Genomic DNA, 27847 nt, shown 5'->3' with positions numbered 1-27847 from the left:
CCCACTCGAAACAAACCGAAACTAATTTAACAATAGCGTCCGCGGAGCAGACAAAACCACGGAAAGATATTCACATTTTAACTTACTCTTTCATCATAGAAACAAGTGGGCTTATAACCAAAACGATCCATGTTCTCTGGGAGAAGTGGTGTTAGTGTTCCGTGTAGAAATATTGTTATTGGGAATGAAAACATAGTCACACCACCGGAAATGATGCGCTGAAGGCAGACCAAAACCCCGGTTTCCTTGCGCACGGGTGCTACGTTTTCTTCCTCCCAGAGCCAACTGAGATAGTAACAAACAGCAGAGGTTGCAGTTTTTCCTTTTCACTTGGCTCTGGGTTCCCAGATTGTACATGCTATAGCTCTATGTTCTCATGGGTGCGTTCGGAAATACAGCAATGAGCGCACTGGCCAATACAAACTAATATATACAAAACAAATTAGTAGATTCAAGATTGTAGGAATTAATAGGATTCGAGGAAAAAGAGACAAAAACAAAAACAAATAGTGTAAGCACCAGCTAGCTATTATTGGACATCCATATATTTCAGCACCACAGAACCGTCCAGTCTTGTCTCCTGTGGTTTCTTTAGAGTTGGCACCAGGCGACACCTGTTCAATGTTATCCTGGGACTCTTAAGGCTGTGGAAGGAGGTAGACAAACAGTCTAACATGCCCTCCTTTGACCTTTCTTTTGTTTTTTATTATACCCTTGTTATGCCAATCTCCTTTGCTGGAACAGACAGACAAAAAGTTCAAACATATGCGACTTATTCAGCAACAGCTCCAACACATTTACACATTACAGGATAGCCAGATTGTCGTTTTGCTTTCTGCTACCTCTGTCCTCGAAAGTTTGAGCCCCACCTGCTGTCATTTTTCCCGTTGGGTTGAAATCCGTCACTGATATGCTCTTCACCTGGAGATCTAAAGGAAGATCAAGGAACTCTGAGGTAGTGGTCTCCTCTTCCTCATCTGCCGAGTCAGAGGGTGAATCACTGTTGCTCCAACTTTCATCATTCTCATCACCATCACATAACTTTCTCTTCAATTTGTCTGTGACACCTGAGGCAATCACTGTGTTAATTTGTGGCCTTCCTTTAAGTCTACCTGTTAACCTTTTCTTTCCGTTTATTGTTGCATGCAATCTCCTTTTCTTCCTTCCCCTCCTCAGTGTTGTACCATTTGTCTCTCGTACAACAGCATTGTTCTCCATTTCATTCTTTTCAGCTTCAGGTTCAGACTGATTCCTAGTCATCTTCTCCATCTGCACTTGCATACCTGGGTCAGGGACTTTTACACGAAGATGGCTCTGCTCGTGTGCAAGTTTATGTGGTCTCGTTTTGAAGGTTTTGAGGCAGAACTTGCACACATGCTTATAGCTTTCCTTGCCTGCGTCATCCTCTGCATCAATCTCATCTGTACATGAATCCTTGTCTGTTAACATGCTGTCTGTACCGTTCTCCAGGGGATCCAGGTTGCTGTCTGAACCGTCCTCAGACACCATCATATTTTCTTCTTCATCTAATGAGTCTTCAGGATTGTCTACCTGTAAAAGACAGAAAAGAGTTTCATCACAAATTGGGTTCAGGTTTCTCATCATCAATTACACAGCACTTAATGGTCTTGTCGCCTTTTCCTCAGAGCAAGAGCAAATTTCATATAAATTACTGGCCTGGGATTTTCTGTGCCCTCAATGGAAAAGAGTAATTTGTATGAGAGTGACCAATATATGAGAAAGTGTACAGTCTAACTAAATTTGGGGAGTGTACATGCCTACTATTTGTATTTGAATTTGTATTATTGTTATTGTATGTACTAGACCATACCCGGTCGACGCATCCGTGGGGGGATATGCGCACATGATCTGGCAACCCGGGAGGCAGTTCGTCCCATAGCTGGGCAGCCCCGTAACCATGGCGACATTGTTTGACACATAAACGCTAATAAGAAGCTGAGATTTGATGAAATTGAAAAACGGGCTTCACAGTTAAGTTCAGATGGTAATGGTCAATGGCTGTGTGCAAAATCAGAGCAATTGGTCCAGCCAGTGAGGAGAACCGGGTAGCTTCACCTCCACTACAAACACCTCCACTACAAACGCACAGAGGTTACTAGAATTATAGTAGGATAGTAGGATAGTAGGATGAAGACACACACGTGTGTGTGTGTGTGTGTGTGTGTGTGTGTGTGTGTGTGTGTGTGTGTGTGTGTCATGACCAAAATAAACTTCTGTATTAGCCTGTTTGTCAGAATTTAATATAGTTAATATTCATGTCTGTTTTAACCTTAGTGAGGGGGGTAATCTCACCCCCGACTTTGGAAGGGAGGTGCGCAAGGCATGCGAATTGGAGTTATAAACACATAGTTCTACAATTTCAAATATTAATACACTTTCCCACTACAAATAGAGCTAACTTTGAGTGACAGCATCTTCTTCCAGCAGTGAAATGCTCCTTTCAGTGTTGCAGTCCCTACACTAAGGCTGAACGAGATATTGTCAGTATCAACAATCAACAATAACAATCTTTATTTGTAAAGCAAATTAAGTGTCATGGTCCCTGGTTGGACCACAGCTTGTAGGGCAGGCTGACCTTCAACATTGCTTCCTCGTTCCACGTGCCCACGTGCCCTCCGAAGCAGTCCCACTTGACACGCATCTTTCCGCGAACATAGTGAACATCTGTGCTATTAATTGGACAGCCACAGATTTGGCACCTCTTGAAGAGGGACAGTATGTTTGCTTCATACGTTTCATGGGCTGTGAATGTCCGAGGCACATGGGGGGAGGCATCTTTTGTTGCACTAGGTACAACATTGACCTGTAAAAACAAAACCAATTAAATGTCAATGTAACCAGGACTTGAAAACAGCACAAAAAGTGTTGGATTATGTCTAACTTGTTTGGTTCTTAGCTGAGTATTCTGTGCAAGGGTCAAGCCAGAAGCTCAGTAGTATCATTCAACACACTGATTTCTAGCACACAAGGAAAAGAAGCCCTAGATATTGCTTGTTCAGGGTGGGATTGTCGGGTCTCTTCTCTACATGTAAAGTGTCTTGAGACAACTTGTTGTGATTTGACACTTTAATAAAATTGAATTGAATTGAATAGAAAGCCTGGCTATGGCCAACTGGCTATATAACACATGGCACAGAAAAAAAATAAACACATCCTGTACCCTTCAAACACTCCCCCTCGCTTTTTAGTGCTGGATGATCAATGCAGAAGCTAAGAGTGTATTATAGGACTGTGGATCTTTGCAATATTTCTTTGAAGGCGGGGGTTCGGTTGAGTACGTTGATGGTTCGTCATAATTTTCATGAAGATAGATAGAAGGAACGGCGGTGCCTATAGGGGTGTTTTTTATATATAGCTGTGATCCACTTCTTATACCACTCTTCACTGGAACGACACAATAACTGAACCCAGGCTGTTTATTGCTCACGTAGGACTTGCGGTGAAAGACAACTTCTCGGCATTATGACTTCAGTAACATTGAATAATACAGTACGTATGATAAGTATGATTTACTTCTTATTATGTCTGATGTACTCGACTGCCATTCAATTAATAAAGCATACTAAATTATGATGGTGCACCTGCGTGGTAGTGTGTGGTAGTTGGGAGGTCACAAACGACATGCTGATAGCTATTTACCCATTGTTGATTACACTTATTTGCCCAATTTACTAAGATAGTAACAAGATCGACTCAAAACAAAACACAATGACAAATTACTGTAACATGAGTACAGTGGTGGAAAGTAACTAAGTACATGAACTGAAGTACTGTACCCAAGTAAAATGTTCAGGTCCAATTTTCTATACTTTTACTTCTTCTCCACTATATCTTAGAGACAAATATTGTACTTTTACTCTACTACAATTATTTGAAAACTTTAGTTACTACTAGTTACTTTGTAGATTTTGATTATTATTACAAAACATACATTAAAAGGGCCACTTCACCGATTTTGCACCCATATCCTATTTTAACGCGATCGTGGATTCTCTTTGTGTTTATTCTGTGTTTTTAGATATTTTAGTCATTTGAAACTTCCGGATGACAACGATCTTGTCATAATGCCCTGGTCTCACTTTCTTTCCGGACTACATGTTGTCTCAATCAGACCGGCCCCAAAGACCCCCCCACCCTTGAACCGTCTTTGACCCCACCCCCATCGCGGTCTTCAGATTTGTATCATGGCGTCTACAAGCACACCAGAGTCTGAGCATTCCATGGAGGAAGATGACTATTTGCACGTTATCATTGAGTCAGAAACACAGCAGGGCTATTTATTTGAACCCGAATACACCGAGGAACAGCTCCAGCGCAGGGATGACGAGGAGGCAGCTGCTGTTGCAGCCAGTCAGGCAGCAGCTGCTGGGGGCGGACAAGGAGCATCAACGCGTCAGGGTAGATTTTTGGTTCCTGTGTTCCCATTGTGTGCCAATGGAGACTGAAAACAGCCAAACACCGCCCCTTTGCAGATAACCCGGAAGTCTAACCACTAGGCGTTTGTATAAATAGAGATGTGAAGGAGGGTCCTTTTGAACCTCATCATCATTAGCAATGGTTTGATATAGTCTCATTTGGCACAGAATTCCTTTTTTACCATGTTTTTTAACATAACAGTGTAAGAAGTCATTAGTATACTGTCCATGTGTTTAGTCATAGAGATAACAGTGAAAACTGAACCAATAACAGAGTTCTTTGTTACTCATACATGCAATTGGTATGAGTACCTGTGTTCGCCTCCTTTTTGCAAGCGGAGGTTCGGCTGACTCGACTGACTCGGCTTCGTCCAAGTTGATGGAAGGAACTGCGGTGGTTGACAGCACTGCTGGAGGTTTTCTGCCTCCCATGAGACGATACCTCATCATCAGGTTTTCAAACTCCTCCGGTTTGAAGTGCAAACTACACACTCTCTCATGCAGTAGTTCCTTGAGCGGTGTGTTGTCGTCGTACTTCGGGTTCTTGACTGCTCTGACCCACTTCTTGCAACGCTCTGGATCCTTTACTGGAAAGGTGAAGGAACTAACTCCACCAGGATGATTCCTCCTCTTCGGAACTGTACACTGTGGTACTGCACAACGGCACACTGGCTTTGGCATGTTTACAGTTACGTCGCAAAAAGTTCTTTTTATTTTGATGCCTATACTTTTGTACTTTTACTCAAGTACATTTTGATTACTTTTTCCACTACTGCTTGAGTACCTCTTCAGTTTCTTCATCCAAGTTGATGGAAGGAACAGCTGTGACTGATAATGTTGATCGTGGCATATTTCCTCCCATGACCTGGTACCTCAAGTAGCTGCCGCGTACAATCTCCTCCACTTTTAGGTTCAGAGTACACTACACACTCTCAGCTTTTATAGCTTCTCCAGCGGTGTTCTCGTTGAACTTCGGGTTCTTTATTGCCAAGATCCACTTCTTGCAGTTTAGTGAACCCAAGCCAGACAATGGGGATGCGTACTCAGCCTTAGACCTTGTTTGAACATAAAGTTGTTTTCCTTTCCTTCAGTAGTGAAACACCTTTTTCCTGAGAAGACACTGTAAGAATTGTAGGACAAATAAATGACATAAATTCAAATTGAGCTCTTACAACATACAAAACATAAAAAATAGGTCATACAAACATAACATACAAAATGTGTTTGTGTGTGTTAAAACACACACACAAACACATGCCTCGGTTAGCATATCTACCATACATGTGAATTATTATCAAAATCTTTACTGGCATAACAATATAACATCCCAAATCATAGGCACCGGAGTGGGAGTCAGTAGGAGGAGGTCTGAATATCCCTCCACTATTTAGCAATCAACTTGTCGATCTCGCCGACCGCTGCTCTATTAATTTTTTTCCTGACCGGTGTTGGTCTAGCACCCCACAGTTCCCATTGGGTTGCTTATTAAGTGATGTTTATTGAAATGCAATCCAATGTTTCATTTAGTTCTTCTAACTTTCACTACAGAGCTTAAAGTTTGAATGTCCCTTAAATAGAAAGTCTGAAAATTACTTTAACATTTACAATCTGGTCTTTATCCAGGGCTACTTAGTTCTTATACCGTAGTTAAGTTCCGAGGAGTCCATTTGGTTACATTTCTCTTCGGAGCTATAGCAGAACTTCATGACGTCACCATCGACCCCCCCCCCCCCCCCCCCCCCCCCATCTAACTTTTTCCCTCATGCAGACGCGCTTGATCCCAATTATGAAACCCAGAAATGCATCATTACCATCACATTACAGCCATTCACTCAAACGTTACTGCAGAACTTTAATGTTTACATGACGCGTCAGCAGACTTTCCACCGCGGAGGAAAGCCTGGTATTCATTCTATAACCAGCCGTGTGATCCGGTTTAGAAAAAAGTCATGGTTTCGGTGGTGGGTTCCGGTTGGCGTCGCATTGTTTTTGTTCCCCCACATAATGCGAATCAATTAGTTCGACGCTAGTCGTGCTATGAGTTAGAATAAAAGATGGACATACCAAACCATTATTATAACAAAAGGAACGAAGCGATTATACCAATTTATACAAGTTTTAAACTAGGGGAATCATTTCGGAGGTGCACGGCACCAGACCAGATTGATCCGCTCAGGCTAATGTTTACATGACAGTAATAGATTCAAACACCTTATCTCACTCTGTTAATATGAACACACCCAAAGTAAATGCACAGAATTATGTAAACACTATGAACACATTACCTTGTTGAACCGTTCTAGCTGGGTGCTAAATGAGCAATTGATTGATAAACGTTCTCATTTCAGAGCAACGTTATGACTTTCCTTCCATCTGAATTCGCGCCAGGTAAAGTAACTCTTTATATGTAACATGCACTTCCTTCAATAGCTTCAAAATAAAAGCATTGCCATAAAGAAAACGGAACCTGTTGAAAAGAACGCTTCCAGAGTCTTTCAAAAATAAAATACCCGTAATATAAGAGGCAGTAACAAACCAAAGCCTTGCAGAATTGTAGACCTTTCAGGGGTTATTTCCATGCAACGCTCTGCATGCTTGACTGGAAAGGCAAAGGAACTAACTCCACTATGATTCTTCCTCTTGGAGTCTGTACAGTGAGGTACACGCCTGAGCAGCGTGGCCTGAGCACTCCTCAGATTCAAACAGGAAATGTCCAGGTATTATTCTCTCTGATTCAAGCTGTCCCTGTTGAGCACCAACGAGTCCTTCTACCTTCAACTGGCTGAAGCGCACTGTCTGGACTTAGGAATTAATCACTTAAGCCCCATTTCCGGAATAATGAAAATAGCCAATCTACAAGCTCACAATGTGTCGCGATACGATGTTGCAGGCTTGTAGATTGTCTATTTTCACTATTTAAAAGTTTCTTAAATTTATGGAATTTTAATCGTTTTTTATTTCTGAAACTTTTTTATGTTCTAGGGGGAAACATTTTGAAAATCTTTTGAAATAATAATGAAACCTTTATTTGTAGAAAACTAAAAAGAGAGATATTTACTCACAACCCATAAATTGGGTCTGCAACATCAAAATGAGCTCCACTGTGTGGGGGGGGGTTAGACCGTAACCACTTAAGCCTGATCTTTATTACTTTGTCGTACGATGGTCTGGCGGGGCGCTCTTGCAGCTATCGACATCATTCACATAAAATAAAAGCCAAATGGTGAAAATACTATGTAACATAAAACAACAAAACAACAATGTGATGTGACATAAATCACCCGAACACATTATGTGTTGCAAATAACAACACATTCACAACTGTCAACTAGAAAAATGAAAATATAATAGATGTAATATGAAAAGTCGGCGGATCCGTCTTGATCACATGACTAGAGAGATAATGTCTACAGATTTGGGTGGTGTTTGGACAAAATCTGTAGGAGTAATATAAACAAATATGTCGGCCTCCCAATGGCGCTATGACAGGCGTATGACAGCCTTTTCACAGGCGTGAAAAGGATGGCAATTCTTCCTTGGCCTAGTGGAAATGTGCGTGCAAAGTTTCACGGCAATCGGACATCTAAAAAAGTTTTTAGCAAAAATCGACCCCCTGGTGGCGCTATAAAAGGCAGATGTGAAACATTTGCGGCAGAGGTTCGCGCAGAGAGGTGCTGTCTCTGCACATGCACAATTTCACGCTGATCGGGCCAACGGTGCCGGAGATTAGCTGTACACACACCACACCCCACACCCCACACACACACACACACACACACACACACACACACACACATTGACATTTGTCCACCTATGCACACAATACCAGTACACATCGTTGCTGTTAGGTGGAAACCTCATATGTCCAAAACCGTACTTATGAGGAAATGGAATGGAAATGTTCGGAAATAATGAAAATAGCCGATCTAATGTTGCGACGCATTGTGAGCTTGTAGATCGGCTATTTTCACTACTTTTACGTAGGGCGCAGTATGGGTTGGCCCCCCAGCCCAGTCTTCCGTGAGGAAAAGGCCCAACAAACCCACGGTGAGGCCTTTAAGGAGGGCCTTTCAGCCAAGCCGCAAGTGGAGCCTGCAGTACCACCACGGCCCAAGATACCATCACGCCAGAGTGAAATGTTTGGAGTGGGGGAGTCTGGTGCAACGCTCAGGTCCTGGACCTGGTGAGATGAAGGAGGGGCCCGGCCAGGAGGCCATCCACAGAGCCTAGTCCCTCCACGTGCCAGAGCCTCCCCCGGTCCCGGCAGAGTAGTTCCGGAGAAGCAGACTGACTGTCTTTCCCTAAGAGGACTGACTGTGGATAGCTACTGGGACGTAAGTCGGGGCTTGATCAACCTCGGCTGGGTCACCTGGGCGAGGGTGTATGTTGCACGACCGAAACTCGTCGACCCCAGACTACAACAATGATGATATGTCCCAGGTGCATCCACATGATGTTTTTTTTTCGCCATCAGAGGAGCAATATACCGAGTGGCTGTTAGCATCCTATGGATGATGTCTCCTGTGTAAATGAAACCTGTGAAGGAGAGCACGCAAACAAGCACACACATGCACACACACACGCACATACACACACGCGCACGCACGCACACACGCACACACACACGCTCACACACGCACGCACGCACACGCACGAACGCACACACGCGCGCGCAAATAAAAGATGCGATAGAAATGTGATGCTATATGATAGGCTACTCAAAGCTTGACAGCTTGACAGCTTGTCTAAGACAAGGACCCATCTCGCAGTGGTGTCGCGTCACTGTCCGATATGAACAAAAGTACTCAAGTAAATGTCGATAGTTACTGTCCATCAATGCCTAACCTCGGTCCCAATCTGGATTGCCAGATTCTGCGAGAGAAATAAGCAACCAGGTCTATGAAAACAAGCCCAAAAGCGGCGACTAGGCTAGGCTTTGGCTATTTTCACAACAAAGAAACAAAATAATCTTAACAAGCCCAAATAAGCAACTGCACTTTAGAAACAAGCCCAAAAAAACGCAACCAGCAACTTCCAATATTTTCAAGCAACTTTACAAAAAAAGAAGCCCAAAGTCGCTTATAATAAGCGGACATGGCAACACTGGTTTTGCGGCTGCATGGCTTATTTGAATAAAAACAAAAACAACAGCGTGCCAAGTGACGCTTCCTGTGACGTCACATAGGTGTAACGTAGGGTTATGTTTACCTTGCGTGGGTATAAATCATTGTAGAAAAAAATTATAACTACACTTTATTTTGTATTCTTTATATATAAATACACTGGGCTATATTTTTTATTATTAACAAAACGTTAAATTAAATCTATCACTATGGTGAGATAGTTTAAAGTGCTTATAAACGAAATTCAATCTGATATTTTTCTTAAAGTGACACAACCTTAAATGTTATTGTATTTTGTCAGACACACAGAAGTTGTACTGTCTGTGTGTTTGCAAACTAACTAAAACGAACCAAACATAGTGAGAAAAGGTCCTTGTCAAAATCCAATATTTCTCATTCTCAGTCTCTCATCCCGACCCTAATAACTACCTCATATTACAAAAATAAATAAAACTAACACTAAAACTGAAATAAAAGTATTCCATTAATAATAATAATGATTATGATTATTGTTATTATTATTATTATTATTATTATTATTATTATTATTATTATTATTATTACTATTATTATTATTATTATAAGTACTTAACTAAACAAATGAAAAATTAAAACTCCGAGGAGGAACGTGTTTATATAAAGTTATAATGAATTACGTTAACCTCCGGCGGAATGGGCGTGCCAGAGCATGCTAGTTGGACGTTAAGTTTGGGGACCAATCAGAAGGCGTGTTTACATACGAATCCAGCGCGGGCCAATGGCGTTGCAGGAAGCGGCCTCATGCAGCAGGTGCATTAAAGACCAGTCCAGCGTAGACGTTAATGCTCTTCAGATACACTGTGGGTCAGTCGCATCAAATCAGCTCCGACAAAACAACACAACACTGAGCGGAAGTTACTGTTTGTTTTCATCAACGGTTTCGTTTTCTTGTTTAACTTTCAACAGTTTCTGCAGTTTAAACTTGTGTTCAACCTTTTCTTCTGTTTTTGGAAGCCAACGTCAAGTTCGTCAAGTTTGAAGGTAAGTTGATTTTCTTCAAAATGCCACCTTAACGGAATTGTGGAACATGACATGTTTATGTTTATCGATTGCAAAATGTTTGGTTGTACCGTGAAGTGAGTTAATTTACATGTTCAGAAGCTAACTGAACTCAGTGTGTAACATTTCAACGGCTCGGTTTGTTTTAGCCTCATAGATAGCTAGTGTTTACGTTTGAAAAAATGATAGCATGTTGTCGTTATAAATCACTCAAGTCACCCTGTTGCTTGTCAAATAGAACTTTTATGGTGATGTTGGGTGAGTTTTGGTGAAAGCTAGCTTGTGTTTTCATCCTGATGAGGTTGAGTTTTTGTGATTTTCAAAGCGTTCGTAACGGATACCCAGGGGGCAAAGGGGGGTATGCTGCATTTGCTCTGCTATAAAAGGTTGGCCACCAGAAATAATATCTATGACCCCGTAGGATCACAACCTATATGGACAACCCGGTCAATTTTTTGCTGGAAATCCAATATGGCCGCCTCAATATTGGCCCCTATCAGTACCCAGGGGCAAAAGGGGATATGCTGCATTTGCCCTGCCATAAAAGGTTGGCCACCAGAAATAATATCTATGACCCAGTAGGATCACAACCTATATGGACAACCCGGTCAACTTGCTGCTGGAAATCCAATATGGCCGCCTCAATATCAAAAAATAGCTTTGGCAATAACTTTTGAACCAGATGGGCTAGAAATAAAAACTTGGTGTCTATTTCATGGTTTCAGAGCATGAGAAACTCAATGGAATACTTATCTTTATGATTGGGTGTGTCTTGCCCTTTAATTTGCATATTTCCAAGATGGATGCCACGCGAAAATGAGTTTTACTATGACTTTTACAGTGACAGCTTACTGTTATGGCAAAAAGTCTGCTTTTTAAGCGATATGAACACATTTGGTCAGTTTGAGCTTTCACTTCTTTTTTGTCAATATGGCTGCAGTCATAAATAATGTATGGTATTACGTTTTCCCCCAGATTTATTGATTTATAGATCTATAGTTGTGGGGATGATTGCAGAGAAAAATCGGAGAAAAGCCCACAATGTATCTTATGTATCATTTTAATAAACTAAATACAATATAAACATACACATGCACACTCCAAGACTTGCCAAAAACGTCAACTTTAGGGCTATACAAATTAACATAGTGGTATGCATTCAAGTAACATAACAAAATATAGACTACTTAGTGACAAATAGAGTAAAGGCGGAGTTGAGGTTGCCTACAAAAGGTTCATTTTGACCTCTATGGTGCTGTCTTGCCTGCTTCTAAAGCCAATGATACTATGGTACAATGCTATTCACTGTCACTGTTGTCATGTGTTGCACTGATCCTGCTGCATCGTGTCTCCAGTACCTGGCAACGGCATCCTAAGTAGCATGGAATTGCCTTCTTTGCACAGGAACAGAGGCATGATATTGCCTTGTTCATTGACAAAGGCAAGGCTGGCTCGGTAGATGCAAGAGGGACTGCATTGCTAGCACTGAGAGACCATCCATACTCTGTGAAAGAAGGAATATCCGGCTTGGCGATATGTGCACATTTATCTATTATGGTTGCTAGAGCAGCTCTTCTCAGGTGCAGGTCAAAGGCATTCTCTGTCGGGGGCAGCAGCTTTAAAAGGGTTGATCTATTATTGAGGAACTTGTACACTCTAAGCTTACTCAGGTCAAAATCCTCCGGGTGGTCCGCTTTGGATGTATATACAGCAATTGTGAGGTCTCGTGCCTGATTGATGACGTCATATGAGACGGAATCAGAAGAGTTCTCACCAAACTCCTCAAGTGCAGGGAGATCCAGACGCATGTTGGCCTTGAACCATGCCTTCTTCCCAGTGAAAAAGGGATAGCTGGTGGTATCTCTGCCACTTAAACTATGGATAAAGGGCAGGGCACGACACTGTGCAAGCCCCAGTGCTGATACCATTTGATGGATAGGAAGGTATGAATTTTGTTCTCACCCACAGCTCTGGAAGGCATCTGAGATGGGTTGCTGCATAGTAAAGGCACATGATGATGATGTCTGTGTCATTGGCATGGATGACAACTCTGTCAACTTTGTCATTCTGGACACTGTACAGGGTGTGGAGTATTATTCTTGTATCAGCTTCCTGTTGTGTGGATTCTAGTGCAGGGACATCTTCAATAGACCCCTCCTTGATCACCACACTCCTTGTCTCTTCTTTAAACCACCCACCCAGGTAGAGATGTGTTGGACCAAGGGCCGACTTAAGTTTCTCATTTTCACACCATTCGTCACAGAGGAAACTCAATAGGTTTGCCTTGTTAGCTGACACAGCAAAAAACTCCTGAGGATCTGGAGCTGTGTAACGCATACTGACTTCATATTCTTTGGTAGGTTTTGGTCGAGCATATCTGTGTTCTTGCTCAGCTGTCTTAAGACTAGGTCCACTGTACCGGTCACAACAGAAGTGAATGATCTCTGTGCCAGCAGGCACATCATTCAACAGCAGACGTTGGTATCGTTCAGCGATTGTTCCAAATGCTTCACCTTTCAGGAACGACCAATGGCGTATGGCATACATGGCATCAATAACTACTGCTGTTTTTCTGTCTTCTGTAGGCAGGTCAGGGATGCATGCAACTTTGGTCTCCTCTTTCAGGACCTTCACAAGGCTTGCCTTGGTACCTGTTCTCATCCTGCCATCTTCCTGGAAGAGGGAAGGGGGGAAGCCACTGCACTCGTGGTTGCCTATAAAGTCAACAAGGTTGAGTTCTCCACCACTGGCTATGATTTGGGTCATGCGCAGGAGGGCAGTAATTTCATTGCTCTTGCCAGGTGCTGAGGTTTTCCCCTTAGACTTTTTAGATTTTGTGTTTTGAGTGTGGGAAGTGTTAAGCTTCATTATGCTTGTCTTCTTCTGTTCACTGGACAATGACTCACACAGTGCCTTCAGACCCAGTTCTTTCACACTCATCAAGTGGTCCTTGACTGTGGAATCAGCACACTGTCCTGTAGATATGTTGATCGTGGATGATGTGCTCACTGTAAATGGGTTAGTCTTCACTGCTGCCATGACCTTGACTACCATCTCTGCATCCCGGATTACACAACTCTGACCAGACTCATGGTGTGGGTTGGAGGAGTGGAGGTGGAGCATAGACTTGAGCTCTGCAGAGACAGCTGCTGTGAGTGGTTTTGTGTAGACCAATTTTGTCCTGGCAGCAGGGCTGAGTGTAATGCCATCCAGACTGCTTGCTTCCTTGGCATCGGCATTATAGGTCTGCTCCAGTAGCATGTCAAGAGAAACACTGTTGTGGCTGCCATCTGCTCGTCTGCCAACAAATACACCTGCCATCAGTGCTTCATGTACCTCTGAAGCTGTTTCTGGTAGTTTCTTCATCTCAGCCAAATACAGAGGTAAAGATTGCTGCCCGTACTTGTAGTGGCCTGCTGCAGTGAGGTAGGGTAGCATTCTTGCTGATTCACAGAGATGTCCTGTCCAGTCACCTTCCCGATCGTAGTAGATAAACCTTTGGAGAATATCTGACATCTCCAGGAAGGTTTCCCAGAGGACTGCAGTTGGTTGCCCATTCAATGATTCCTGAAAAAGCAGCAGCTGCTCTCTTAGGACTGCCATCTCTGTTGCCATAACAGTCAGCTGTCACTGTAAAAGTCATAGTAAAACTCATTTTCGCGTGGCATCCATCTTGGAAATATGCAAATTAAAGGTCCAGACACACCCAATCATAAAGATAAGTATTCCATTGAGTTTCTCATGCTCTGAAACCATGAAATAGACACCAAGTTTTTATTTCTAGCCCATCTGGTTCAAAAGTTATTGCCAAAGCTATTTTCTGATAGGGGCCAATATTGAGGCGGCCATATTGAATTTCCAGCAGCAAGTTGACCGGGTTGTCCATATAGGTTGTGATCCTACTGGGTCATAGATATTATTTCTGGTGGCCAACCTTTTATGGCAGGGCAAATGCAGCATACCCCCCTTTGCCCCTGGGTACTGATAGGGGCCAATATTGAGGCGGCCATATTGGATTTCCAGCAAAAAATTGACCGGGTTGTCCATATAGGTTGTGATCCTACGGGGTCATAGATATTATTTCTGGTGGCCAACCTTTTATAGCAGAGCAAATGCAGCTTTCCAAAAAAAAGGGGGTTTTGCCCCCTGGGTAGGAGCTATAGTGGGAGTATTAGAGATATGTTGGTATGTGGTTTATGATAAAAATTTCAAACACCACATTAATGTTTTAAACTCAAATTTACTTGAGTTTTCTTGTTTCCAGTTTGTGGGCAGTTGGTGATGGTGTGTGTATTTATATCAGCTGGATTATGGTGACAATGTTTATAGATGTTTATAGATGATTGGCTCACTGTAGTGGATCATTTGAATCCCCTCTACCTAGCCCTGAACATGACTGTCATACCATGACAGTCATGGTGCCATGTCCCCCCGGTTTATAGCGGTGTTCGATTTTTTTTACACTGCTTTTTATTGAACAATACGGGAGATACGGGTACTTATCGCGGTCCGGATCGCCTTGTAACATCCATGGCTCGGGGGTAAGCACTTTATGTTTGAAATCTGAACGTTTATGTACATGTGAGAGTTGGCAATGTAACAAAAATCGAACACCGCTATAAACCAGGGGGACATGGCACCATGGCTACCCCTCTACAATGCTGCTCTGGGATTTATGGCCAGGACCCCTCATTGTACTTTGTATGCTGTAGTTGAGGGGTCTTCAACGTTTTCAAGCCAAGGACCCCTTAGCTGAGAGAGATGAAGCAGGACCCCCACTTCATATTGTATACAATTGTGTTGCTGATTAAACCTTTTTTATAGATGGCCTCCTTCTCCTCCTTCAACGTGGACGACGGCCTGACCAGCCTGCAGTGGCTGGTCAGGCCACTGCCCTGTGACTTCTCCGTCCCTGATGCCAACGGCAGAGGGTCCCAGCCAGGCCCCGGCCACCACCGCCAGCCACCTCCTGTCTTCAGCTGCCGCCAGCCGGTGAGTTCTCCTGAGGTGCCTTTGTCCCCTCTGGCCGCGGACGCCGCACCCATCAGGACCACACCGGCGGCCTGCATCCGGACGCAGCAGAGCCTCCCTGGCATCGTTCCCCACGGCGCCCCTGGCAAGAGACCGCCGTACACGTTCCCCATGATGATCTGCATGGCCATGCAAGCCAGCGGGAAGAGCAACATCCCGATCTCCTGCATCTACCAGTGGTTTGTGGACAACTTCTCCTACTTCCGCCACCACACCAATCCTGACTCCTGGAAGAGCAGCATCCGGCACAACCTGTCCACCATTAAGAAGTTCATCAATGTCTCTCGGCCGGAAGACAACACGGGTAAGGGAGGCTTCTGGACGGTCGACCCGCAGTATGCCGAGTGCATCCTTGTCAAGGCTTTCAGCAAGTGGATGACCTCCGTCCAGATTGACCCGACACTGCAGAGACCACCCATGTGGAGCCCACCCCTGCAGAGCCCTCCACTGCAGAGCCCTCCGCTGCAGAGCCCACCCCTGCCCGTGTCGCAGCAGCTGAACAGGGGCCTTGATGAAGCCACCAGCGTGGAACAGAACCAGCCAGCCAAGGAGATCGGCAGGCTCAAGAGGAAGAAGCGTCCAGACTGTACAGCTAGCGTGGCCAAAGTCCCCCGTCGATCCAGCTCCCTGCGGCTTCATGCTGAAGAACGGAAAGAGTTGGACGGCCTCCTCGACTGGATCTTGAGCAGGGAGCTCAGTCCGGACACCCCACTCCCTCCTAGCCAGCAGCATCCAGAGCTCTGCAGTGTTGCTACCTCCGCTGTCTCCTGTGCGCCTCCTTCCCCTCCTAGCTGTGCCTTGGGTTGGCTCCCACAGAGGTTCGGCCTTGAGGAGTCTTGACAGCGGGGAGCCGCTGAGCAGTACCAGCCCCATAGAGGACGACCAGACGGTCAACTTCGACTGGGGTTTGGACTCGGACTTCCTCGATCCGGCCTTGAGCGGGGACCTGAGTCTGTACAGCGGCGAGCCGCTGAACAGCACCAGCCCCGTAGAGGACGACTTGGACTTCCTCGACTCGGCCTTGAGCGAGGAGGTGGTGGTGAACGTTGACTGGGACGCCTTCTTTGAGTCAGCTTTGAGCGGGGAGCGTGGGGACAGTGTGGACAGCGCGGAGCTGCTGTGCTGAGCCCCAGGTAAGTGGATGTTGGAGAGGATTGGACCTAACCATGGAACAAAGACCATATACAAGGAAAGGTAGGTATATGTGGGGCCGTCCGAGATCCCCATACAATTGAAGGACCTGAGACTAACGGTCTAGCAAGAGCGTGGTGATGTCAGGGGAGTGACAATGCACCCCTGCGAGGAGAGGAGAGAAGAGAGGAGAGGAGAAGAGAACAGAGGAGAGGAGAGATGACGAGAGGAGAGGAGAGGAGAAGAGGACCGAAAACGAGAGGAGGAGAGGACAGAAATTACCGTACCAGTGAGCCTGGCTCTTCAAGTGAATGCACTTTGTAATGCTGGGTCCCAGGTTTGTATCCCCCACTGGTAAGTCACTTTGTAAACCTGTTTTTGAAAAGTTTATTTACATGATAAAATGCAAAAAAAAAGGAGAAAAAATAAATATATATATATATATATATATATATATATATATATATATATATATATATATATATATATATATATATATATACACTGTATCTGTATCTTGTCTGTCTGTCTAATCTATCTAATCTATCTATCTATGGAGCGTCTGGGTGTGGTAGAGGTAAAACAGATGAATTGATTGCAGCAAGCACAGGAGTAAGGAGTCCCTTCTGACTGGTCACAGAGGTCCCCCCAGTTGAGCTGGGTTAGTTGAGCCGTACTCCTAACCGCTCCTGGTGCGCGTGGACGTGTTTCTAGGAAGGATGGACGACTGTAGCATGAAGGCAGCTGCATTACCGTACCAGTGAGCCTGGCTCTTCAAGTGGATCCACTTTGTAATGCTGCGTCCCAGGTTTGTATCCCCCACTGGTAAGTCACTTTGTTGTTTATTTGTCTAGATTGCTAAATAAATAAAGTTTATTTACATGATAAAATGCAAAAAAACAAAAAAAACAAAAAAATATATATACTGTATCTGTATCTTGTCTGTCTGTCTACACACACACACACACACACACACACACACACACACACACACACACACACACACACACACACACACACACACACACACACACACACACACAGAACACACACACACACACACACACACACACACACACACACACACACACACACACACACACACACACACACACACACACACACACACTCTAAACATTATGGAGCGTCTGGGTGTGATAGAGGTGAATGCACTTTGTAATGCTGGGTCCCAGGTTTGTATCCCCCACTGGTAAGTCACTTTGTTTAGATTGCCTTGGTACTGTAAGCAAACACGTTTGTTTTTTATGTACTGTATGTGAAGCACTTTGTAACCCTGCTTTTGAAAAGTGCTATATTAATAAAGTTTATTTACATGATAAAATGCAAAAAAACAAAACAAAAAATATTCTGTGTCTGTCTGTCTGTCTGTCGGTCTACACACACACACACACACACACACACACACACACACACACACACACACACACACACACACACACACACACACACACACACACACACACACACACACACACACACACACACACACTCAAAAACATTATGGAGCGTCTGGGTGTGGTAGTGGTAAAACACTGTCACACCACGCAGGTAGCTGGGTTCAATACCCAGCAGCAGCAGTGCCTCCAGCTTGGCTGGCCGCTCCAACAAACACAATTGGCTACAGTGTTTGCAGGTGGGAAGCTGGTTATGGATCAAGTGATCATGTTCTTTTTGCTGTACTGCAGAAGCTGCTGATGCACATCAAGGTTGTTTTAGTTCTGAATTTAGTTTTGACGTCCATGTTTTCAGTTTAGTTGTAGTTTGTTTTTAAAGTGGCTTTGCTATTTAAGTTTAGTTTTTAGTTTTGGAAAAGGCTTAGTTTATAGTTTAGTTTTATTAGATGCAGTGTTAGTTCTTTATTGTAATATGGGGTATTTGTCAGGGGTGAGATTCAGAAAGGTCATAAAAGGTATTGTGTAATAAAAACATGACATTTTAAAATATGTATTCACAGTTGAAACTGGTACAGTACTAGTCTTATGTAAGACTAAAAGTAAGGATATTTTATTTTTTTTGTTTTAATTAGTCTTAGAAAGGATATACAGTTTCAATTAGTTGTATTTTTTTACCCTAGTTTTTGTTTCAGTTACCAAAATGTTTTTTCAATTACATTTTTAGTTATTTTGCTAATTTTAGTTAACTATAATAACCTTGATGCACATACAGTAGCAGTTTATAGCAGCAACAGGGACTGCAGGACACTTGGGGACAGTTGGGAATTGGCAATGACTAAATTGGGTCTCCTCCCATGATTGTCACCTTGCCGTGGTGGAGGAGCTTGTGTTATCCCAGTGACCCAGAGAGCTCTCCTGGCAGGTCCAACCATGCCATACAGCTCAAAGGGTAGGGGTCAGACTAAGGACAATCGCTAGTCCTCCATATTGGGGGTTGGGAATGAGGTTAACAACCTCGTCCCTTAAAACAAACATGTTACAGAAATCATCACAAGAAACCAAAGCACTTCAGAGGACGTCCAAGGAGACACCAGCCACAACAACACCTGTGCAAGGTAGTAGCAGTGGTGGAATATTTTATACTTAAAGGGGAAATCCACCCATTTTCAATATTTAACTATGTCATTAATATAGCATAAAGGAGTTGTGTGGAAATAAGAAAAAAGTTCCCCCCTTTCTGTGTTGCCTTGAACTGGAGGATTGATTGTGGGTTTAACATTGCAAATTACAACATGATGAGTCATCACGTTGTAATTTGCAATGTTAAACTCACAATCAATCCTCCAGTTCAAGGCAAAAAGAAAAGGGGGGAACTTTTTTCTTATTTCCACACAACTCCTTTATGCTATATTAATGACATAGTTAAATATTGAAAATGGGTGGATTTCCCCTTTAAAGGGATATTTCACTTTCAAAAAAACGTTTGGTCATTTTATCGTCTACTCAGGCTTTTGTGAGCCCCCCAGACAGTTTTTAAGTTGCTCGATTCAGTATTTAGATATTTGATATTCATTTTATCAGATGCTGTACCACCCTTTACCCTTCCTATACAAACCCATTGTATTGCCCCCTCACGCATTAGGAGGGCAGGGTGAGTCACCAGAACCAAGGACGGTGTTTTTGATTAATCTAACATGGTTAAAATGGAGTTTGAAGTTACAATGGGTTTGTATAGGAAGGGTAAAGGGTGGTACAGCATCTGATAAAATGAATATCAAATATCTAAATACTGAATCGAGCAACTTAAAAACTGTCTTGGGGGCTCACAAAAGCCTGAGTAGATGATAAAATGACCAAACGTTTTTTTGAAAGTGAAATATCCCTTTAAGTAAATGTAGTAATAGCACAATATAAAAATACTGTTACAAGTAAAAGGCTTGTATTAAATCTTTTTAACAGAAACAAATGTGTAAGCTATGAGCCACTGGCATCAAATCAGCTTGCAGAGGTGCTTGCACTGAATGTCATGTCCAACCTTTTAAAGATCCGTTTTATTGGTCAAGTTTGCTTATTTCTCTATCTGACTGCTTTCTTTCTTGTCATGTCTGCTTTCTTTCTTGCTTTTCTCAGTATACTATTTGACATGCCATACTGTACTGTATGCTGTTTATATAGTGCTATTCTCTGTGTCATGCAGGAGCTGGTTGGCACATTCATCTGGCTTGAAGACAGAAATAAATAGTCGTTGGTCCACCTGGCTCTTCCCTGCTACCCTGGTCTAACATCCATGCTGGCCACCAGGGGGCGCCCTGTGCACATCAACCTGAGGAAGGTAGGGGTGGCTGGCTGAACATAATTGTATTAATCAGTATTGATCATAAATTAACGTATAATCACTGATATATTGATCTGATTGGGCTATAATGTTTGAAATATAACGGCAAGATAATTGTTTTTTCCCCTTGCCTTTCCCACAATCCCCCTACACACACACACACACACACACACACACACACACACACACACACACACAATTTTCATTCTGTATGATTTTGTTGAATGTATAAAAGTGTACGTTTTATATAACCGTACTCAAATGTGGGCTGTAAATATTGCAGTTACTAACATTCACCAAACTGTGTGTGTGTGTGTGTGTGTGTGTGTGTGTGTGTGTGTGTGTGTGTGTGTGTGTGTGTGTGTGTGTGTGTGTGTGTGTGTGTGTGTGTGTGTGTGTGTGTGTGTGTGTGTGTGTGTGTGTGTTCGTGTTCAGGTACGGCAGTATTGTACTGTTCTCCAGGATAATAACCCTGTGGGGTCCATCTCCTTCAACCTGGCTGTGTTCACCAACCTCATCATCGCCGCCTTCTACCCATACAACTCTGGACAAGGTAACTATACTAGTAGTAGTGCTGTTACTTCTGTTGCTGCTATTTAACAGTAATAATAACCCATTACCAATAATCACCTATTCTCTGTTTTGGACTCTTCTTTTTCATTATGGAAACTAAAGGGAATTTCCTGTTTTCAAGACCTCTACCATGATGATATATTCTCTAGCTTTACATTTCAAATATACCCTGCCAAGTTCACATTTGTTTAGTTATTTTCAGGTACGACACTATGTATAGATAGCTTTATTGTCACTCAACAATACATGAAATGCAATTGAATTAAATTATGTCCCACTGGCTTACTATAATCTAAAACAAGGTGGTGTTTGTGGTTTGTAGACTAAACTACATTACCCATCAAGAATCTGGGAGCAGGTAGTAACAGTAATGTGTAATGTGCTGTTTCCAGTGAGTCCGGTGGGGAACAATGGAAGTTCATCCTGGGATACAAGGCCATGCTGATGAAATTGGAGCTGCTGTACCATCTAGTCTACGTCCTGACCTCCACCCTGGGACCGTGTCCCCAAGCTATTCTACAGCATACTGGTACGCGCACACACACACACACACACACACACACACACACACACACACACACACACACACACACACACACACACACACACACACACACACACACACACACACACACACACACACACACACACACACACACACACACAAAACGGTTGGATCAGTTTAATTAAGTGATATCTCAATTCAAACATGTACAAGAAATGCTAAAAATGGTCTCTTTCTCCCTCCCTCTTCCTTCCTATTTCTCTTTCACTCTCTCTTTCTTAACAGTTGCTCCATCCTGCTGACCGCTCTGTTAGCTCTCATCCTGGTCTATCTGTTCTCCATCATGGGCTTCCTGTGTCTGAACAAAGACTGATACCCTGCCTCAGATAGCACCGGGTAACTCCTGGCCTTAAAGCCCAATACATGCTCCATCCGAACAGAACTTTGTTTGGACAGGGTAGGTTATAAATACAGATCGACGTCATTCAGAACTCCTGATGTTGTCTCTCAGATCTGCCTACCTCCATGACGGATTGCCCACAGCATGTCGGAACCACATATTAACCACGTATTAAATCCATTCTGCTGGCTTGGATTCAGTCGCTGGAGATGACGGAGCAAGCTGCTACAACTGCGATTCATTGATCAGATTAGTGACTAGGTGCGGTCTGGCGTTCAGAACACAGAACAGTTTGGAGGCAGTATGAATGGACATTTGTCTCTCAGAAGCTTTTAATCTTTTTTTTTGACAGGCCATCCGAAAAAAGTTCTGACGTCGGATGGATTATTTTGAAGCATTTATTGGACTAAACCTGTCTGTGTTTTTACTCTTGAGTGGTATGCTGCAAGGGATATTATTTAGTTCATATAAATGTTAAATACAAATAGCTCTATATTCCCCTAGGAATCATTGCTATAGACTATTGTTTGTTAAGTAATAGGGGTCTCCCTGTCTCTAAAGCTCTTCAGTAAACAGAAAATATATTTTCAGGTCAGGATACTAATTTCCTCCAATCAGGAGAGAGAACTCAAACAGGATACAGATTAAATAAATGAAGTTGGAAGTAATGAAAGAAACAGAACAAAAGCTGACAACCCACCTGAAATTTATTTTCTGTTTACTGAAAGATGGAGACAGAATATAAAGCTTTTTACAAAACAAAAACAACTTTAATGTAAACTTCCTTTATCATGGAGATAACTAAGTCTATTTCAAGTCTATTTATATGCCGTTTTTGTTGGTTTTGTTGGAGACATTTTGTCAAAGGTCATGTCTCACCTAGAGTCTAGGTGTCTAGGTCCTAGACACAGGATCTGACACAAATTTTGACCTGGACTGATTTTAGTTCCATATTGTATTTTATTCAAATGTATTTTTCTTGTATGACGTTGAAAATAGCTCTTATTCAATAGACACTGGTTTGATTCACTGAAAACACATCTCTGGTGACTGATATTGACTGATAATTGTTAGAGCAATTATCAGTCAATATATCAGCTATATATATAATTACTGTATTCTCATGGGTCTATACCTGGTTGACCATATTCTAAAGGGCTACACTAAATATCTTCGCTGAACACATGCACACACAAAGTGAACAAGGCTCAGCTTGTGTACCATTAATCTCTGTAGATAGTTTGTTGGTGTCGGGAGCCTGTTTGTTAGTGTGGAGATGACCATAGTTTCTGATAGGTTGGGGACGTGGTATAGCCTTGGGAGTCATGCCTCCTCACTCCCACTGTTAACACCTAAAACAATAAATGTGTGTTGACCTTTTCCTTTATAACACCTACAGTGGTGTTTCAAAGTTTGTGAACCCTTTAGAATGTTCTATATTTCTTCATAAATAGTTCTAAAGTAGATAAAGAGAACCCAATAAACAAAAATATATCTGAGGGAAATGATCCAATTGTACATACAGTATATGTGAGTGGCAAAACAATGTGAACCTCAAGGATTAGCAGTTCATTTGAAGGTGAAATTTAAGGTGTTTTCATTCACACAAATAAACCCAGTTACGGTTGATAATTCCTTGCATTACAATAGGGCTCAACATGGAGCACAGGAACCCTCAGGGTTCCTTGAGTGGGTTCCAAATGGACCCTTGCAGGTGATTGTACAAATGGATCCAAAATGGACCTGTACAGGTCTATTTGCTTCCCTTTGTATATTCTGAGAGTAATGGGAGTTTGATTGATTGATATATTTATTGATCATACATCTGATCCACCATAATCAAATGGGTAACGCATAAAAGCTTAGAGCTTGTTTCCATTGCGGTCCTTACACGGCTCATTCGGTCCAGGCTTATCACATGTCAAAGTCAAAGGGCAAAGGTGTATTTGGTTATATTTGTACACTCTCAGAGTTACAAATGGATACATTACATAATACTTGCCATGGCTATATTAAAATATTAAAAGTATTGTGTAATAAGAACAGAGGATATTGCAGCAATGTGAATGGTCATTTGACATCACTGTTTGATTAACCTATTAATATAAAAATAAACATCCCATGCATACGGTAAGTGAGAAACCTTTTAGAACATGAGATCTACTCTTTTTCCAAGGCTGGAGAGATGTATCATCATCAGCCAAGCATTTAGTCTAAATAGTTATCAGCACTTAAATCGTATTACACGCTGCTAAAGAAAATAATGCAAACACGGAATGTCAATTGTTAATGAAATATAATCCAAATAGGTTACACTGAATTGGGTTTAAAAGGTTTATGCACATCAAAATACATAGCTTAATAAAAGTAACTTGTGGGCTTTCCTTATTAACTAACTTTTTGGCTGGAATTTTGGCTTCTTTCTTAAATTCAACATTAAAGGTACCGTGACATCGTGATAGCTCTATTTTCTCATAGCAATCATTGCTATAGTGTTTGTTCAGTAACAGGGGTCTCTCCATGTCTTTAGTAACAGAAAATATATTTTCAGATTGGGACACCAATTTTATATGAGAGAACTCTTACAGGATACAGGTTAAACAAATGAAAATAAACAAATTAAGTGATGACACAAAAAAGAGCAGACACAATTTCAACTGGAGCACTGTCAAAGTGAAACTGCTAAACGTTTTCTCTCTCTTAACTGGATGAAATTGGTGACCCACATAAAAGTATATTTTCTGTTTACTAAAGAGCTTGAGAGATGGGGAGACCCGTTGCTGAACTAACACTCTATACAGCAATGATTACTAAAATAATACAGAGCTTTAACTTAACAAAATGCTTTTTGTTTTAACCAAAACATATCACTTACAGCACCTTACAGACAATTTAAATGAGAAATACATTGTACAAAACAAATTAGTAGATTGTACACAAAAGAAAGACAAAAACAAATAGTGTAAGCACCAGCTATTATTGGTCATCCATATACTGTATTTCAGCACCACAAAACTGTCCAGTCTTGTCTCCTGTGGTTTCTTTAGAGTTGGCACCGGGGGGCACCTGTTCAATGTTCTCCTGGGACTCTTAAGGCTGTGGAAGGAGGTAGACAAACAGTCCCTCCTTTGACCCTTCTTTTGTTTTTATAATACCCTTGTTGTCCCAATCTCCTTTGCTGGAACAGACAGATAAAATGTCCAAAACTATGTGACTTATTCAGCAACAGTCAAAGTCTGTCTTTTTCCCGGTTGGGTCGAAATCAGTCACTGATATGCTCTTCACCACCTCAGAGTTCCTTGGTCTTTAGATCTCCAGGTGGTGATCTCTTACTCATCTGCTGAGTCAGAGACTGAATCACTGTTGCTCCAACTTTCATCACTATCGCATAACTTTCTCTTCAATTTGTCTGTGGCGTCTGAGGCAATCATTTTGTTAATTTGTGGCCTTCCTTTAGGTCTACCTGTTAACCTTTTCTTCTTTCTGTTTATGGTTGCACACAATCTTTTTTTCCTTCCCCTCATCAGAGTTGCACCATGTGTCTCTCGTACATCAACAGTATTGTTCTCCATTTCATTCATCTTATTCTTTTCAGCTTCAGGCTCAGACTGATTCCTAGTTGTCTTCTCCATCATACCTGGGTCAGGGACTTTTCCATGATAATGTTTGATGTGACTCTTCAGGCTAACATTGTGATTAAAGCTCTTATCACAATGCCGACACTGATAGGGTTTCTCTCCTGTGTGGACGCGCATGTGGGATTTGAGGTGGCCTGCCTGGCTGAATGAAAACTGACACACCTCACATACAAACTGCTTTTCTCCTGTGTGTGTAACAACATGTCTCTCCAATGCATTGCTATATGCAAACTCCATGTTACATATGTGACAGATGAACTGTTGGGGTCCTCTGTGATTCCGCAGGTGGTCACGACGCACTTGGATCTTGGCAAACACCTCCGGGCAGTCCGGACATTGATAGGGCTTCTTTACACGAGGATGGCTCTGCTCGTGTGCAAGTTTATGTGCCCTCGTTTTGAAGGTTTTGAGGCAGAACTTGCACACATGCTTATAGTTTTCCTTGTGGACCCTACCATGAACTTTTAGGTGATGCTCACTGACAAACCTCTTGCCACACACATTACAAGGATAGGGCTTTAATTTGTGTTCACATGTGTGAGCTTTCTGTATGTTGATCAACTTTCCACAGTCAGGACAGAGTTGGCGGAGTTTTAGGCCAACTGCGTCATCCTCTGCATCAATCTCATCTGTACCTGAATCACTGTCTGTAAACATGCTGTCTGAATCACTGTCTGTAAACATGCTGTCTGTATTGTTCTCCAGGGGATCCCAGTTGCTGTCTGAACCGTCCTCAGACACCATCATATTCTCTTCTTCATCTAACGAGTCTTCAGGATTGTCTACCTGTAAAAGACAGAAAAGAGGTTCATCACAAATTGGGTTCAGGTTTCTCATCATCACTTAGAAAGCACTTAATGGTCTTGTCCCCTTTTCCTCAGATCAAGAGCAAATTTCATAGAAATTACTGGCCTGGGATTTTCTGTGCCCTCTCTAGATAATATATAGCTAATTTCTGTTTACTGTAGTTCCGGAGATTTAATTCAGCCTCTACTAGTCCAGCATCTTCACAGTGACACTCCCGCAATAACGTCCGAAGATAAGTAAACACCATTTAATAGTAATATTTACAGACCCACAAAAGACTATTTACCTAATACAGGTTAAACCAGATGCAAATGCATTCCAAACAAAAGCCAAACTAAAAACCTCCAACCACATCTCTCTCTCTTCCCTAACCTCTTGATACAGCCTGACAAGGTAACTAACAAGGTGATTGACATCAACTGGAGGCCTGTGACTGCATTCTCATGTGTTTACACTCCATGAACACACACCTCCCAGAAATAGACCTCAAAGAGAATGATTACTAAGACTAACCAAAATAAAAGCACAACATGGCCAAAATAAACTTCTGTATTAGCCTGTTTGTCAGAATTTAATATAGTCAATATTCATGTCTGTTTTCAAATTAGAGAGGGGGGTATTCTCACCCCTGACTTTGGAAGGGAGGTGCCCAAGGCATGCGAGTTGGAGTTATAAACACATAGTTCTACAATTTCAAATATTAATACACTTTCCCACTACAAATAGAGCTAACTTTGAGTGACAGCATCTTCTTCCAGCAGTAGGGCAGGCTGACCTTAAACATTGCTTTGACTCTCAGCAAGGACTTCCACGTGCCCGCGTGCCCCCCGAAGCAGTCCCACTTGACACGCATCTTTCCAAGTACATAGCGAACCTCTGTGCTATTAATTGCACAGCCACAGATTTGGCACCTCTTGAAGAGGGACAGTATGTTTGCTTCATACGTTTCATGGGCTGCTGTGAATGTCCGAGGCACATGAGGGGAGGCATCGTTTGTTGCACTATGTACAACATTGACCTGTAAAAACAAAACCAATTAAATATTAATGTACCCCGGACTTGGAAACAGCACAAAAAGTGTTAACGTTTCGGTTAGCTCAGTATTATGTATTATGCTGATTTCTAGCACACAAGGCAAGGAAGCCATAGCAAGCCTGGCAATGGCCAACTGGCTATTAGAGCAACTATATAACACATGGCACAGAAAACAAACACACACTGTACCCTTCAAACACGCCCCCTCGCTTTTTTGTGCTGGATGATCAATGCAGAAGCTATAAGAGTGTATTATAGGACTGTGGATGAAAGGAATCAGCTCACCTCTGCTTCCACACTTGTGGATGACACCCCTGTCCTGTTCATACTATCCACTTCTGGGAGTGAGGCCTAGTGAGATGTAAAGAAAAGTTTAGTGA

At 42.5% G+C, this 27847-nt stretch overlaps 1 protein-coding gene across 3 annotated transcripts; it reads right to left on the bottom strand.

The window, feature by feature from the left end:
• Positions 1-461: 461 nt before the first annotated feature.
• Positions 462-27527, bottom strand: LOC311046479 (uncharacterized protein). Of its 3 annotated transcripts, XM_084058824.1 has the most exons (5): positions 6722-6830; positions 5221-5556; positions 4749-5018; positions 2597-2824; positions 462-1551 (listed from the first exon to the last, which is right to left on the bottom strand). In XM_084058824.1, exons 2-5 carry the CDS (start codon positions 5296-5298, stop codon positions 805-807), a joined length of 1323 nt encoding a protein of 440 aa, XP_083914950.1. In that variant the 5' UTR covers positions 5299-5556; positions 6722-6830; the 3' UTR covers positions 462-804. The 3 variants fall into 3 exon arrangements, with proteins under 3 accessions (XP_083914950.1, XP_083914949.1, XP_083914948.1); XM_084058823.1 differs by having other exon boundaries at positions 466-1551; positions 4749-5556; XM_084058822.1 differs by lacking the exons at positions 2597-2824; positions 4749-5018; positions 5221-5556; positions 6722-6830 and adding exons at positions 25625-26411; positions 27166-27527 and having other exon boundaries at positions 466-1283.
• Between the last annotated feature and the right edge of the window lie 320 nt (positions 27528-27847).

Source organism: Gymnoscopelus microlampas (genome assembly GCF_963454915.1).
Source record: "Gymnoscopelus microlampas genome assembly, chromosome: 5".
Lineage (NCBI taxonomy): Eukaryota > Metazoa > Chordata > Actinopteri > Myctophiformes > Myctophidae > Gymnoscopelus > Gymnoscopelus microlampas.
This window is presented reverse-complemented; position numbering and strand designations above follow the sequence as displayed.

Excerpts from the sequence above, each read along its gene's own strand:
- LOC311046479 (XM_084058822.1), bottom strand. The coding sequence starts at position 27,285 with ATGCGTGTCAAGTGGGACTGCTTCGGGGGGCACGCGGGCACGTGGAAG. Across the intron at positions 26,412-27,165 it reads AGAAGATGCTGTCACTCAAA|GTAGACAATCCTGAAGACTC; the intron begins GTTAGCTCTATT and ends TGTCTTTTACAG. Across the intron at positions 1,284-25,624 it reads TGGAAAAGTCCCTGACCCAG|GTATGCAAGTGCAGATGGAG; the intron begins GTATGATGGAGA and ends TCCCTGACCCAG.